Source organism: Anarrhichthys ocellatus, unplaced genomic scaffold, assembly GCF_004355925.1.
Source record: "Anarrhichthys ocellatus isolate YVR2014 unplaced genomic scaffold, GSC_Weel_1.0 scaffold7, whole genome shotgun sequence".
NCBI classification, from domain to species: Eukaryota; Metazoa; Chordata; class Actinopteri; order Perciformes; family Anarhichadidae; genus Anarrhichthys; species Anarrhichthys ocellatus.
In genome coordinates, this window is record NW_022280037.1 from 10678282 (window position 1) to 10695447 (window position 17166).

General features: G+C 42.1%; 1 protein-coding gene across 1 annotated transcript in view; it reads right to left on the minus strand.

Annotated features, from left to right (window-relative positions):
* Nucleotides 1-810: 810 nt before the first annotated feature.
* dcaf5 (ddb1 and cul4 associated factor 5) overlaps nt 811-17166 on the minus strand; it is an 18106-nt gene continuing 1750 nt past the window's right edge. Inside the window, exons 2-9 of the mRNA XM_031847348.1 lie at nt 16361-16504; nt 15782-15818; nt 15507-15646; nt 13724-13853; nt 12332-12545; nt 9279-9345; nt 8251-8378; nt 811-5920 (exon numbers count right to left, since the gene is read on the minus strand). Coding sequence (XP_031703208.1) covers nt 4637-5920; nt 8251-8378; nt 9279-9345; nt 12332-12545; nt 13724-13853; nt 15507-15646; nt 15782-15818; nt 16361-16504 — 2144 coding nt within the window. The 3' untranslated portion in view covers nt 811-4636. The remainder of the gene's footprint in view (nt 5921-8250; nt 8379-9278; nt 9346-12331; nt 12546-13723; nt 13854-15506; nt 15647-15781; nt 15819-16360; nt 16505-17166) is intronic.

The following is a 17166-nucleotide window of genomic DNA, read 5'->3' on the forward strand; positions in this document are numbered from 1 at the left end:
ATTTTTAAAATAACCCCGATGACATCAACAAGTTTAAAACTGGGCTTGAACTCGAGATTTGACATTTGTAAGTGAAAGTTGGAGATGTGGGGTTTGAAAGAATGGGGCATTTTGAAGCCAATACAAGACACCATTGAGTTTATTTACATGTAGGATTCAGTGTTTTGGGGGCTTGACCATATAAGGGACTAAAAGTCAGGATATCTCGGCCCCTGCTGCTTCAATCTTTTAAATCCATCTGCGAGTTCCCAACTACATGGAAGCACAACACTAAAATGTTGGAGTACTTAAGAGATCACAAGTTATTACAATTCATCCAGAGGGGAACATGAAAGTAAGCGATGCATACAACAGCTCAGACATTTCGCTGAAAACCACAAATGTCAACTTGTTGCTGGCTGCACCGGATGAAAACTCAGAGGATGTCCAAAGTCAATGTGGACACCATGTTGTGTTGATTCATGAAATAGTTGTTGAGATACGTCAGTAGCCAACTGCCATATCGAGCCGTGCCTCTAGCGTGGCTAAAAAAAGCTTTTAATTGTTACTTTAGGATTTAAATTGCTAATGAGTTTTTTCCATTCTGTCAGTTAAACGCAGCCAGCACACCGCACTAAAATCTAAAAAGAGGTCCAACCCACGGAGCAGCAACAGCAGTTCTACTTGGCCAGCTGATAAGAGTCTCTTCCTCTCAACACTGCAAATGGTGACTTATTTAACGCATCAATTAACTCATTATAATTAGCCACTGAAATGTGTATAATTATTCCGGTGGCACACTCCAGAGCCGCACAGTTTGGTTTGGGGAGACCGGAGTAAGTTCTCCCCGGTCCAGCTCGTTGACGTCAACATAATACTATTCAGCAGAATCCCAGAATATCTTGTGAAGAGTCAGTGGTGCAAAGAAACTTCTGGGCCTTCGTTCTGAGGCACACAGGTCATGTGAAGAGCCGGTACACTGGGCTCTGTCTGGTCTCTGGCAAGTTCCCAAGGTATTCCAGTCATGTAGGGTGGGGAATTCTTAAATAGCTGTCGTTGCTGTTAAAGCTAAACCATGTATGGGATACTGCAGAACAAACAGGATAATCCCATTGAGTCGTACGTGTGTTTGGGTTTGTGGTCAAACACCATCTGGGGCCAAAGGGAGCATACTGTAGGCAGGGGATAAAGAATGTGAGGACTCAGTCTAAAAGGAGAGTTTTGCTCCTTTTTTTGAATATGATGCAGCAGTGGGGGAGGGCTGGAGTCAAACACAGGATCTGACCTCAAGCCCCTGAAATCTGGAGTTCAAAATTTAAAGGGAAACTCCAGATTTTAATTATTAAAAGTCAGTTAGCAGCCTCTACAGTGCTACTGAATATGTAAAAAAAAAAGGGCATAGAAAGCTTTTTGTGGCCACAGAGGAAGCTGATTGAAATCGGAAAAATGGCCTCAAGTGATGTCACTTGAGTCAGCATGGCTTGGCGCTGAAAACTACAAGTTTAAAAAAAACTCCAATCTGTTGGTGTAGCGTTAGAAAGAAGTGAGCTGAACTGACCTCCGTAGCCCGCTCCTCATCTCTGCTGGAGGCTAGCAGCTCAAGGCTACGTTAGCCGCTACTAGCATAACACAGCTGACTCTTTGACAGAACTGATGGTCGAGTTGCATTGTGGGTAATGTAGGCGCTGGGTTTTGACAAAGAAGAAGATATCTATGGTTCTGCTGGATTCATTTTGATACATTTTTTTAACTGTCCATTGTGAGTCTGCCAATGTTATAGGAGTGCAATGCTACATTTCTTTTTGAAGTATGTCTATGCAACGAAAGATATTCATGACTAAATATGCACAAAAACTTCAATTTTGGAATTTAAAATTCATTGCAACTGCTACAACTGCCGTCACATTTTCATTAAATATCGCTAAATCCTGATTGGTGCAGGGAAAAACATGTTATCACCTTTTTTCAAACTGAGCCCCAACCACCACAAACCAAACTGTGAAAAGCAAGGTCAAAAACACAAAAATCTCTCGTAACATAAAATAACTCCTGTAACTTACGCAGAAAATAGTGCATGTGTGTAGGTTCACAACACTCATAGTAAGAAGCCAATTGATAAATGGGGTTTTTCGGGGCCTTTAAGAAACTGAAAAAGTTAGGGAGTCTCCTCCCAAACCAATATGGTGCATTTGACTAAACCCACTAAACCCACGCTCGCTCTGGTGGAAGTCCTCAAGGTCTGTGGCTGTGCTGGGCCCCTCCCAGCTGTGAATGTGACCTACTGTATCTAGGAGGGTGTTGCTGCAAAAGAGCACACAGAAGCAGTTAACCTTCCCTGAATAAATAAAGATAAAAAAGTCCATTGTAAGTTCACTAATGGGTTCTCTCCTAATGTAACCAGCGTGCTTTAGCATTGTGGTCAATAGCAGTAAAATATACTGAATTATTTTAAGGAATATGTAAAAACAACTCAGTTTTGATTGATGTCACTCTTGCACACCTCTGCATGTGTAGCCTGTAATCAATCATTAAACCATATGCAGCCCGGCAGGCACACTCCAGTCAAAATGTAAACAAGCCCAAAGCAGACAATATCGCTATTTGAATACTTGTCCCAGGGGAAGCATGGGGGTTAAATGAAGGGTGTCTACTTCCTGCAGATAAGTGACAGCCACACAGAGAAGTTCCAAGGAGTAGAGGAAATTATTTTGACAAGAGAGCAGAACAAACAACTCAATAACCCTCAACTGCATGTTTGCCTGCCCTCAGATTACCACTGCACCGCCAGCTCGTGAGGCCGTGATGCCATGTGGTGTTTTCTTTCTTTGTAATCTTTTCCGACAGCCACTGGTATGCCCTCTGGTAGTCTGCTTTGTCTGGAAGAAGAGTGCCGTCGTTCAGGCCGTAGACGGGACACAACCGGCATCGCCGCTTCCTCAGACAGGAATGACATCATGTGTTTTAATGGACAGTCATTACACAGTTGGGGAATTTGGGTGGGTGTGGCCAGATTATCTGATGAACAGTATAATACTCGTCCATTTATGGTTATTCACCTGATGAGGTCAACATCCTGTCTTTTAGTATTTTAGGAATATTTATTTATTTGTTTTTGGTGTACTTTCATTTTGAAAATGTACTTTCCTGACAAATTGTGATATTTAAAGTAAAGAAATCCCAAAAGTGGGACCCCGACATCATGTTCTCTCTAATATTTAAATGAATACAAAACTTGCATAGTATTTAATTAGCTGATTACAGTATCTTATTAGACTCCATACTTTTAAAATGGCTTTATGATTTTTTAGTACTTTTGAGAGCAAAATAAATAAATAAAGGACTAAATAAATAAACGTCGCCACCAGATGTTTTCAAACAGCATTTAAACAAATATGTTGCTGGATGATATTTACAGGATATAAAATATAGTATTTAAAATATAATTGATCAGTTGAAAATGTCCTTTTGTCATCTGATGTATGCATGTCTAAAATCTTGTCTACGTCCCTGGTGGACATGATTGTAAAATTCACTGTTCCTAGCCATTACTGAAAATTATTTGGACTCATTTTTCCTATATTTTTGTATCAGCTCGTCGTCAAGTGCAAGAAGTCTTGTGAAAATGATCTTTAAACATAAACCACAGACTACTTGTGATGTCTGAATCTTCATTTTATTTCTCAGTGATGTTTGTGTGGCAGACTGACAATAACTCGTGTAACTATTCTTTTAACGAAAGCAAAGACAGCTTTTAGTTCAGCCGATAAATTGCTCGAGGTCACGGCCGGCCGAACGCATTTCTTTTGCAGGAGAATTGAAGCCATGTTGCCATGGCAACTCTGTCAGGAGTAGGTAGTGAAGTACCCAAAAACCTGCGGGCAAAATAACTCGTTTCAGACACACAGAAATAGTCAATATTTTCACCAGTCAAAACTCCATTGTGAATGAGCGAAGCCCCAGGAAGAAGTTGTGCCGTTGTCGCTGGAGAACAAAATATTCTTTAATTGCAAGAAAACAAAAGCGAGCGCCGGCCCGTAACGATGCCCGGATAACGAGACACTGAACGCATCATTTCAATGCACAGCTTAAACAAATGGTAAGATTTCACACAGTCAAGTCTTCAGACACCCTGAAGCAGTCTCGGTCTAAAATCACTTAAAAATAAAAAAATAAGCCAATCAGATCAGAGTGAAACCGTCAAAATGAGAATGCTGAAGAGCTTTCGTCCTCCAGAAGAGCTTTTGTTGTTGTTGTTACAGTTGGAGGAGCTCGGAATCCTAAGTGGAGCTTTCTGCAACCAGAGCGCGAGAAAGAAACACCAATGCTGCATGAAAATAAATGTGTTTCACTTAAACCACCGTTGTTATCGACAATATTTAGCTTGCCTTTTATATTTCCATCTTTTATTGTCATCTTTGGTTTGACCAAAAGAGTGATGACATTGTCCCGATTCATGTGTTTGGAAACAAAAAACTGATCACACTTTCAGTTCCTTCAGTCTTCTTGCTCATAATCGGCACGAGTTCATATGACATGTCACATGACTACAAGACGCAAAAATGAAAAGGCTGAGTTGTAAAAACCCATAAAAAACCCCACTTCCTAAATGTATGTCTGTTAACAAATGATTTCTTTCTGGGATGAGAAAGCAGTCTCATTATGTTTTTAACTTCTTTTCTGAGGGGGAGGAGCCTGACTCGCCCTCCTCTGATCCCACATGAGTCCGTTTCAGGCCCTTTTCTCTCTGCGGCCTGGTGTCTTCGGGTGTGACGCCTGCCTCTTCCTCCGATTCGGAGGACACGTGGAGGTTCTCTCTCACGTAGGGTGCTACAGTCCGGTGTCGCCCGTTGACTCCGGGGCTGTGTCGGTTCGGAGAGTTACTGTCTAAAGCCACCGAGCTGCTACAAGCCTCGCCGCTATCAGAGCTGGCAGCAATCTCTTCAGTCCTGTGTCCATCCAGGGACCCATGAGACCCAGCTGGACGTCTTTCCAGCTCAGTCCTCTCAGTCCTGTCACTCCCTTCCTCATTCTCTTGGCTGTCGGGGGACATGACCGGGCTCAGACACACAAAGTCAGAAGGGCTGAGACATTTCTCCTCATCTCCGACGGGCTTGAGGGAGTTTTGTAGCTCGCCTGACGAGGAGGAAGACAGGTCATCGATTGATATCGATGGGTAACTGCAGGAGTCCATGGCTGAAAACAGAGTATGTACAGAGTCGGGTCGATCCCCAGCTCTGGAGACGACGTGCATGCGCCGTCGCCTCACGACGTTGCGCCGCCTCACTGCGCTACGCCGCTCCTCGTCGCCGCTGCTGGAGCTGGAGGTGGACGTGGAGGAGCTGGAGGCTCCGGCAGGAAGTGAAGGAGAGGAGGCGGGGCTGGACAGCGTGGAGTTGTCCCTGGGGCTCGGGGAGCGAGGCCGCGGCATGGGGTCGAGCCAAAACTCACTGGAGTCCGAGTCCTCGTTCACGAAGAAGCCTGACTGGTGCCGCTGAAGCCTGCTTCGTCTCCTCGGCTGCTCCTCCACCTCTGCTCCTGCTTGCCCTTCTCCTCCTGAGGCATCAGGTCCAGCCAAAGAGGAGGACGACGAGTTATCAGAGTCGCTGTGATGACTAGCAGCAGGTATGACGGCGGGAGGTGTCGGCGCGGGCCTCGTGGTGCGACGTCCCCGAGCGTGGAGCTGCATGATGGCCTCCTCGCTCAGGTCGCTGTCGGAGTCGGAGCTCCAGCCCTCGATCTCTCGACGCACCAGCGAGTCAAAGAAAGCCATCATGCGCGGGTCCTCCTGGATGGACTGGCTGACGTAGTCGTGGGACAGACCGCTGCCGCTGTTGAGCACCAGGCTGATGTACTCCTCATGGGTGTAGAGGCTGCGTGACTTGTCCTCCACTCGGCCCTCCAGATCACCGAGACTCTCGGGCTGCTGGTAGGGACTCCACATCTGAGACGGACGGAGAAAATCGGGACAAATGAAGTTACAATGACAGAGGGAGAAGATGGAGACAAAGAGAAAAAAAAGACAGATTTAGAATTGGACGGATGAAAAATGGACGGAGAAGAAGTGAAGAGGAGGAGCCCAGGTCAGTTTGATAGATTCTCTGTTATTGATATCCTCTTATTACAGAACACCTGGACCTGTATCACCTTTCACTCTGTAGAATGTACTAAACAGAGTGATTGTGTTACTGTACAGACAAAGAAGGAGCTGAATCTTTCTTAACCTTCTGCAAATGCTTTTGTGTGCACAGTTTCACCTTCTACTCCGAGGATATTTAGACCGTTACAATTATGTAAATGAGGTAAGAAACTGCATTTTCAGATAACATTAACCTCACAAAAGGTCTCAGTCGGAGGATTAAATTACATTCAAGACACGTAGACTTAGAATTAAACTATAATTAAAGATGGAAAATCCAGTAGCTTGCTGACAAATGTAACAAAATATATTTGCATAAACATAAACCACAATCAACGGGACAGGACGACGATATCCGTGTGACACAACTTGCGAGGTGTGTCGAGTCATTAATCATGTTATCTGAATGCAGAAACAACTACTGGAGGCGTTTATTTGACATTTTGTAACAGCCTCATGAATCAGCCTCTTGTCTTCTGTTGTTAAGACGGAGACAAGCAGACAACCAGACAAGCAGTGACTGACAACCAAAAGTCATCAACTTCATCACAACGCGCAGAAACTTCTTTCCTGTTTTGTAATCATTATTTTTGCAATAAAGATATAGCTTTGTGATAAAAACCTTGTAAAAGCTCATACATGTATACATTATGAATTTTAATATAGTGCTATTCCTGGTAGTAAAGGATAACAGCTGTTCTGAAATGTTTTTCTTGTCAATGAAGTCAACAGATTAAAATAAATTGCCTTTTTTTTTATTTTAAAACTACAAAATAAAAGTTGCAGCCTAGTTAATGTTGAGCTTCAGCAATAATGACAACTTGATTTACTTATAATTCGATCCAGGCGACCATGACTTTAGGAAGCCTGGCAGCAGATCACCGTCTGGTCTGGTTTCTGTGGAACCATTCATATCTTCCCGTGACCCAGTTTCTGAACACTGCCCAACGTCATCCGTTACAGACGACAGTCAATAATAGGGGGAAATCCATCGTTTTTCATTGCTCGCTCCAGCTCAGTCAGTGACTGTGTCGTGTCACTGGAGATCAATGTCTCACTTAAGGGCACGTCCATCCGAGGACAAAGACTCAAATATAGTCTGTCCACTAACGGAACTATTCGTCCAACCACCGCATCGTCCTGACGCTGCGGTGGATTGAGGTTCAGTGATCATTTTCATATCGTCGCCATCGTGGTGCCAAAGAAACGTGAATAACATTTAGTAAACAAATGTCTTCTCTATTCAAACAGCTCCCTTTTAAAGCGGCAACATCACGAAGAGCTGGGGTTGTTAGTGCTTGTGCACATACATCTGGGTGTCTGGAGCGGCCACAAATTGTAAAATAAGAAAACCCAGTCAGTTTTTTGTGGGCTGCCTCGATCATAAAACATGTGATTCAACAAGCCATTGAGATTTGGCTCCCCTTCCTATAATCACATGCAGGCTCATTAGAACGTACCGCCCACAGCTCGGGAACTACTTTCCCAAAAAGGTTCGCTGTATTTTTCTCACAAGCCAATCAGAGCAGACTGGGCTTTTTCAGGAGGGGGTCTTAAAGAGACGTGTGAATACAGGTGTATTCAGACAGACAGTGTGAGAAAAGTAATGTGTTTAACATTAAAGTGTGTACGTATGGACCTGAAGATGAGCATAAGTCTCCTTTAAAAGTTTGTTTCTGTGCTATGTGCGCCAATATCACGGCTTCATGTTGTTGTTTATTTATCATCTTATCTTTAATATCACAATCCGAATCATATCCATATCGTCAGCTACTCTTTTTTTGAGTTTTGGTGAGCAAGCATCAGGACAGAACGGAGATGCGGGGTGTTGGAAAAGACACAACAAACACGTTTAAGGATTTAAAATACACTCAGCAGGCCGACACGCTGCTCCACCACAAACATCTCTAAATGCACTTCATGGTGCAGAGTCTAGAGATTCTGTTTTATAACATCTTAGTTCTGACGGTAGGTTCGTTCAAATAGGCTTCGGCGTAGGAAAAAAAAAAAAAGATTTACGATCGAATCACAGAGCCTACAGCGAATAGAAGATTTAACTCTCCGTAACTAACCTTTAATTAAATACGTCCAAACCTTCTTTCTCAAAAACACAGCAAAGACATTCCTTCACTAACCTTGATGACTTTCTCCACGCCGGAGGAGCAGATCATGTAGGTGTGAGGGTTGAAGCGGACCTGGTTCACTATGGAGCGGTGACCCTTCAGGATCATGAACGCCCCGTTTACCACTCGACTGAGGCCTCCTTGAAGGAAGCACACCATGTGGGTTAGTTTGATGTGATAGTAGCAGACAAAACACATGAGCTCAGAGTCACAGAGATACGAGTCAAGGATTCATTCAAACAAACAGCAGCCACGCAAAGAGGATTATTTAACCTGCTTCAGGGAAATACAGACCGTGAAATACGCCAGTAATGTAATCCTCATAATGTGCCATTAGTCTGACACCAAATAGGCCCAGTGCACATATTTTCAGTGTGAGTAACTCTGGGGAAAATAAAATCCATAAAAGTGTCAGGTGGTGCTACAGAGCTACAAACGGCCACATTCTTGGATTGTTGAATTCTGGGAATTTTCTTCCCAGAGTAATCAGATTTCAGGCCGATGTGGAGCAAACACAAGAACCATTTGATGCAGTTTGATACGAGTAAGAACTCATTCAGAACTAAGACTACAAAAAAACAAAAGGTTGATATAATACATCCGACAGTTACTCAGACCTGGAAAGTATATTCTGACCAAATGAAGTGAGGTGAAACACCGTCTGGGCTGTGGCTCAACAGAGGCGTCCATCATTCTCTCTGACACTGGAGGTCAAGCAGTTTTTTTTGGCCTTCGCTGACTGACGCCACTGAAAGCTGCAACCTTGCAGAAGTCACCAAAGCTTTGTCCTTAAAACAAGCTACTTGTAAGTTTTGTTTACAAACCCTGATTTCCTGATGAACAGTGTGAACTTAAAACAAACCAAAAAACACAAAATGAAACGGAGTATTTAACAGAGAAATGCAACAATCTCACAACTGGAACTAGACGATTCAATCTTTTGTCGTGTGGAGACGCAAACATCGAGGTAAGTCACGGCCCACACATCACAGTACATCCACATACATGTGTAGTCGGTGCAGACAGAACCAGTAACTCACCTGCTTCTGGGTTCTTTGGGATCCTCCACATGTACAGGTTGAAGTCATCTGACCCAGACAAGATGTACTTAGGGGGGAGAATAGAGGGATGTTTAGAGATTTAAGATCATGACATGATGCGACGTTCTGACCCGGACACGGCTCCTGCTCCTCGTCTGAACCGTTATTAGACTTTGTAAACAGATGGTTCCACTTAAAGCTGTCGCTTAAGGTACGTTTTGACGGGGGTATTCTACATACATAACATCTTAAAGCAACACGTAGGGAAGGAACGAAAGAACCTGATAGAAGCACCAGGTGGCTGCAGTGTCTGGCTGTACGAAGCTGTCTTGGCTGATATTACCACAGTACACTCTGAGAAATAAGGCTTCCAAAAAGGTTCCTCCTTTGCATCTGGAGAACCCTTTTTTTAATTTTTTTAAGAGTTCCTTTAAGAACCCTTTTCATCCAAAGAACCCTATTTGGACGAAAGAGTTCTTCAACGATTTGTGAAAGCATTAAGGCGTTACATGATCCTCCCAGCCACACCCCCAACAACTGTGATTGAGAACCCTGATAGTCCCGGTCCTCTAGGAGCCTCATGAGGAACCCTGGGTGGGTTCTAGATGAAACCCTTTGAATATAAAAAGGGTTCTCTGTCAAACCCCCTGGGTGGGTTCTTGTTAGATCCGCTAGAAGGTGGAATGGTTCTGGATGAAGAGGGCTTATCGGTGGAACCATTTCCCCACAGAAGGGTTCTCTGTAGAACCTCTCATAGGGGGTTGTGGGTGGAATTAGGGCCGGATAATTGATCTCCAGTATCATATCGATATTGTGATATGAGACTAGATCTCGTCTTAGATTTTGCAGATCATTATATTGTTATATGGCGTAAGTGTTGTCCTTTCCTGATTTTTAATTTACAGTAAAATCATGTAATTTTTTGAATTTACCTTTTTTAGCCGTTTGACTATTGTCCTTCACCCCCTTATCATTATATCCTCATTACTGAGGATTATTTATCAAAAGCCTCAGTGTAAATATTTTGTGACATCACCAATGGTCAAGGTATTTCATCAAACAACATCAAATATCTAATAATATAATCTATCTTTACGTTACTTGTTATAGCCACAGCCTTTGCCCACCACAACAGGTACAGTCAGAGCCGTGTCCACCGCTGTAGAAAGTCTGTTAAGTTACAGTCAGTGTGTACGGTTACAGTCTGAGCTCCGCCTTTCTTTTCCTAAATACTAGCATTTGGCTGGATATCGGTTGAACACAGGACTTCAAAAGCATCCACGTACAAATATTTAGTTGCAGAACGTGAAGGACCAGAATGTTTTCTCCTTTCTTTCCTCCTCTATTTACACTCATCTCTTTTCTTCTTTCATCAAGCACATTTAAATTTAATTGGAGTGTCTGTCAAGCCTCATTTTACCATCTGGAGGCACAATGAATTATTTTCATTTGTTTTAAGGCCTTGTCGAGTACTGCTGTACTTCTGACACTGTCAAGTTTTGAATTACTTTTGTGCCGCTTTTGTCTGCCAAGGATTGAAACAAATGTCTTCAATTTCCTTTCTGTAAACATTCGTCTGGTCTCGGTGAGTTTTAACTTTTTCAGGGTCTTAGAATCCTCTCCATCTTTGTGATGAAAACTCATACGATTGTTACTCGTATGATCGTAGCTCCAGGGCACACGAGAACACTACACCTGTGTGCTCCGCCTCAGGTTCCCAGAGGACACGTCAAGCAGGAATGTTACACCCATAACTCCCTCCCTTTTACCGTTCCATCATTTCTGTGTGGTTAGCTGCCACCCTGCGCCTCTGCTTTCACATCGCTCTGAGAAAATCCTCTGCCGTCTGTGGTTCTGGGTCTATACGAGGACGTTTGGGGAAATTGTTGCTCTGCGAGAGCAACGGTGGGATAAAGCTCTTAGTTTAAAGTTGGTCAAAGCTTTTTATCATGGCCTTTGTCACGTTGTGTTTTTTTGGATTTTAACAGCCACCCACCCCCCTTTCTTCCTTGTAGTCTGCCTCACATACTGTTGCTTGTATTAAATAATGTTATCGCACACATCTGGTTTAATGTTGCTTCTCTGAAAAACAATACTTTCAAAGTGTGTTACATTGCTCTTTGATGGATCTGAGATCTGTCTCATTTCCATTCATTCATTTTTTATACCTCTTTTGAGGATTGAGCCACCACATTAGCAAGTTGTATTGATTGATTATCAAATCCCAAATGATCCCAATAACTACACCCCAAAGCTTCATCAGTGCTTACGACAGTAATCTTTGTCAAAACAGGCTAAACTTCTGAAATATTATCAGTAGATAAACTTTAAGTCAGACACAATTACATACCTACACATATGAAAGTATTAACTTTAATGTTGATTTGTGATTTATATGCTGTTTGGGGCTTTAACATTGCACGTGTCTTGAGTGCTTGAGGGATACTACATCAGTATTTCTTGTTTTAAAATAAGATATTCTAATTGTAAATGTTTTTAAATCCACTTAAAACACAAGAAATCACCATCTCCGCTCATCACAGATCAATGGTCTTGCTCAAAAGCTTGGTAGCAGGTGGGCAGATTCAAACCAGCAGCCTTCTCGTACAGTCGATTCTGTAACCTTGTAGAGAGGGATCTATGTTTTTTAAGTCTTCCTGAGCTCCACTGACACCTGAGAACAATGTTAACATAACTAACATGTCTGCAGAGTGATGTCACGTCTGAGGAGGACTGTTGGCTGACTTCAGGGGCTTCTGGTGTTCCTCCAACACTGAAAAGTCCCAATTTCACAGAAGAAACTAATACAGCCTATTTTTATTTCTATTGGTCGCACATGTTTCCAATCTCCTCCTTTGTTTTGATATATAAGACCCTTGAGAGCCACAGTGATCTTATATCATATGCAAGACTTTGCTTTTATGGCTGCACGTGAATATAAAATGGCAAATGATAGACATCTCTTCCTGTAAGTAGGGGGATGGTGCGTTTGAAGTTAGACTTTATTAACCAAGTTCCTGTCCTCTCTACTAGTAGTCAGTGTGATGACCCACCTGATCTTTGTCCCCAGCGAAGCAGCAGCTCTTCATGGTGCAGGAGTTGAAGTAGCCCTGGTTGTCGAACTGGAAGCTGGGCAGGCGGGAGTGCAGCTCGTAGAGGACGGGCGGCAGGCGGCGACGCAGCGCCAGCAGCTGTGTGCCGGTGCTGTTGAAGCGGACGCTCATGGCGCTCTGCAGGGACATGCTGCCTCCGTAACGGAGCAATGAGCTGAGAGAAGAGGAGGAGAGAACATATTAGAGCTAGTAAGACGTGTCTGCAACAATCCACCTTTATTTTTTATTATCCAATTAAATCACAAAGCTAGACTTCAGAAGAGACGAGCATCCCAACTCTAATACAGTCGAGTTTGTTATTATATCCAAAATACCACAAAGGATCGTGAATTGAATTTTTTTTTTCTTGGTATTTATTTGATTTTTGAATGTTCATATTTGGAAACGTGTACATTGAGACTTTGTGACTACACATGCTCAGTTAACAAGACAACTCACCTTTCTAGTGGGAAAAAATAATACACTTTAGAAAAAAGTTATTCTAAAGTTTGCTTTAAAAACATTAAAAACACTTCAACTGGAAGCTATGGTTAAACTTAACAGTCCAAATAGAAATGCATACATTAAATAATTTAACAGTGTAACCCTCCCCTCCCTCCTCCCACTGGTTTGTCCTTGGACTGTCTTACTGTTTTGTCTGTCATGGAAAATATATAATAAAATCCCAATGAATAAAAGAAACAGGAAAACTTAGCAGTAAATTGAGGGACTTTCTAAGTAGTAACTGTAAACATGTCCACAAGGCAGAGAGGCCGAGCCAACAGTGGAGGAAGAGAAGTGACTCGGTGCTTATTTTACTGGACTAGTAACCAAAACCTAACCACGCCTGAGTATGTGTCAACACACACTCAGCACAAGTGTTTTCTCACTTTACTGGTAAAAACATTTGGTTTTTTGCAGGGAGACTGTTGTGGAGCTGGCAGAGGACCAGTGGCGATTAGTTTAACAGTGAAACAACAGCGCCCCCTGGTGGATGTGAGCGGGACAAACGTCTTGATCATACAAAGTTACTAACAATGTGCCTGAATTCACAAAAATACATTTTTTTTTGCCACTTCCCAAACTACTAAAGTGAAGCGATCTTAAATGTATTTGACTTCACAATTATTTCAGTCTATTTTACTTCATACCAAGTAAATGCTTTTACTGCTTTGTTAACTCTAATGATTATTGTTTTTATTAACTCCTCTGTGCATCATTTCCATTCTTGTAATATTTCTCAGTGATGCTGCAATAAAAGCTAATTTCCCCAGAGGGAACCACAACGTTGAAGCTTCTCTTAATAACCGGGTCAAGAGAAACTTTAGAAGACGGGGGAAATAAATGTCTTACCTGCGTGGCTTGCGAATGTCCCATAATCCCACTCCCTCCTTGGAGTTGGCTGTGGCGATGAGCCGGGGCTCCACAGGGTTAAACATCACACTGTGGAAGGCCGAGGGGTAGCTGGCCAGGCAGAACGGCTCTACGGGAAGAGATGAGGGTTTGATGAATTAGGATTATTATCATTGTTTAGCTACACAAGAAGCACGGGGACTTTGGGGATCCTGTGACCCTTCATCCATCGTCCAATGACAGAATTCATGACATTCTTATCAGCCTCAGCTGTGCTGGGCTTTGTTTTTGGTGCTAATTAGCAAATGTTAGTATGCAAACACACCAAACCACGATGATGAACATGATGACCATAACCGCACATGCCCACTCACAAGTGCAATCTCACAGAGCTGCTAGCATGGACGCTGAGTCTTGTTTATCTTTGTGAGTAACAGGAAAAGCCTGCTGGCAGACATGGAATACTGATTACTGCTGAATGTATTATTAGGCCAACTCGGTCACAAGGACAGCTTCAAAAATAGAAGGATGTGGACATCATGCAAGATGATCCACTGCATTTTAAAAATGTATCAACAGGTCTCACTAAGTCGCGTCATGAGGTACTTTGCAGCCTTTTCAGTCCAACAGTGTCCCTTAAATACACCCTGTGGCTGCATATGAAGAGCATATTTACAACCAGACAACATCGGAGAAGACACGCTTTAGAGCAGCGACTTTATAACAAAAGGTCCGTGGCTCTCTGATGCGGGGTCCACAAAATAATTTGCGATAAATTATAAAATGATGCTGTATCATTTAAAAGTGCAAATCTACAGATGGGGGCCATTTGCACCAATAACACTATCATATTGTGTCCATTACTCACACCCACGTTAGCTTTGGGCCAATAGAAACTCTGGTATGATTGTGATTCACAGCAATACGTTCATTGTTTTCAAGATAAAGCACGAACTAAAAGCCAGTTTCAGACTGCGAAGTTTAAACACAACATCTGGATTTATTAGAACAATGGCAGTCTTGCTACTGTTCATTTTTCTGAAAGCTTTTATGATCAGTTACTTGAAATGTAGGTTAGAAGTGCTGTCAAGTTGAGTCCAGATGCATTTTGAGTAAAATCATCAGGTCTGCATGTGGCGTTAACATTCAATAACATTGCAAACATCCCCCTTATGGGACTAATAAAGGATTATCTCATATTATCTTAACATGATTCAAATTTCTGTTATCACTTTGAAACAGGTCAAAAGTATTTAGGTTGGAAAGTTTTAGAAAACAAATGGCATCTAAGGGCACAAATGGTAGTGAGCATAGCTTAATCAGTGTTACGACTATACGGAGGTCTTTTGCAAAAGAAAAATCTCCCTGTAAGGAGACAAAACGTCTGAGAACCCTTTAGCTGTGTTTGTGTATTTCACCATCACTAGGACCCAGAGAGGTCCGTTTTCATGCAATTAAGCTAAATTTACACACTGATCTACAGTGTTTTTATCGATCCGGTTCATTTATCCTCAAGTGCGGGAAATTTAGGAGGCTGAGGCAATGCAATGTTTGTATACAACCACTTCTGAATCCATTTGAAGCCTCACACAACGGCAGCATATATTATCAGACGATGAGAAATCATATCCAAGGAGCTATCGGACTCATCTTTTGCAAAGGGCTTTAATTCTACATGCCTGGCAGCCTTAAGCATAAACGTGAAACACAGCATCACCAGGCATCACTATATAAAAGGATAATTATTGAGCTTCACAGGAACACGCACGCCTCCTCCACATACCTGTACTCGGCGGCTCGCGGGTGTCCCAGATCAGAACACGTCCGTCGTCGGAGGAGCTGGCGAACACGTTGTCGTTGACCGGACTGACAGACAGACTGTACACGGCGTCGATGTGCAGGAACACGTTCAGAGTCTCCCTCCTGTGGGGAAGACAATCATCCAAATGTTCATTGTTTTGAGAGTGTAAACACAAATACAATATATAACTGCTGAGTGAGTGTTTCAAAATGTTTTGATGCTGCAGTAATGGGTATGATCCGTCGTATTTTACTCACCTCTCCACATCGTGAAGAATCACCTGCTCATCGTTTCCTGCAAAACAATAAAACAGATTGTGGATTACAAAGTGAAGGTAAAGAAAAATGCTCTGTTGAGATACAGAACTAGTTTAAATGCTGTTGGTTAATTATCTATCAACTAAATCTTTAGATACCATTATTATGTTCTTTCCTTTTGAACTATTTGCATGGCCGATTGACAGTGAGCAGCATTCACCACATGACTCCAACACAGAATAACTTCTCAATTCAAGCATGTATTAAAATTTTCATAATGAACAATATTAATGTGCAATAAAGTATCTACAACATTTCTGCAAGAACATGAATGCACATGAAAGTAGCCATTTTACATTTTTTCCTGATAGAATCTTTTCTGATGATCCCATTTTTATTGATATGTATTTTGTTTTACATTTATTTAACTAACGCAACACCCCGAGTGCTTCACAGTTTTCTCTTTTTATAATCAGATCTACCTTTTACCTACAAGTGACAAAAACACCTGCGCGGGTCAAAGGACGAGGATGAGGAATAAACCGTGTTGTTGTGCAAGTTGTATTTTGTTGCTCTTACCACCAGAGAAGACCTTTTTGTTGGTGCTGTCAAAGGCCAGGCAGAAGATGTTGGACAGGTGCTCGCCCTTCAGTTTCAAAGGCTTGGACCGAGCATGGATGGCTTGTTCCATGTTCCACAGGAGCACCCGGCGGTCATCTCCTCCTGAAGACGAGACAGATCGACAACACCGACTTACAAACATCCAAACTATAGTCTAGATGTAAATATAGTCATCTTCAAACAAAAACTGGAACCACTCTCTTGTTCCAGCTTCTTTAATTTGTTGGGTTTCTTTTATTTAATATGATTATAAACTAACAAGTACAATTTTGAGGAAGTTGCATTTTACTTGAGTGTATTTCCATTTATTCTACTTTATCCTGTTATGTAATATTGGCCTGACATTGGCCATTCTGCATTATGAATAATGTTACGTTTGGTTCTTTAAATATACTTTGATGCTAATACTTAAGGAACATTTTTAATGCATTTCAGTATTTCAATATTGTGAAATTTGCTACTTGGGACTTCTTTTAAAACTGCTATAAACTTAATATCTTTTCGGGCCATTTTGTTGAAGAAAACAAGACATTTAAAAGGCATCACCTGGGAAATGATGATGGATATTTCATAGAATAAATGATAGTTGATTAATAAACAATTGCTTAATCTACATTAGTTAGTTGCAGCCCACACTATAGTCTGCAAATAAGATCTAGTGTATTTATCTTTCAGTCATCAAAGTGTCAGAACTGATGAGGTACATCTAAACTGTTTCACCTACCGATCTTATTTGCAGACTATAGTGTGGGCTGCAACTAACT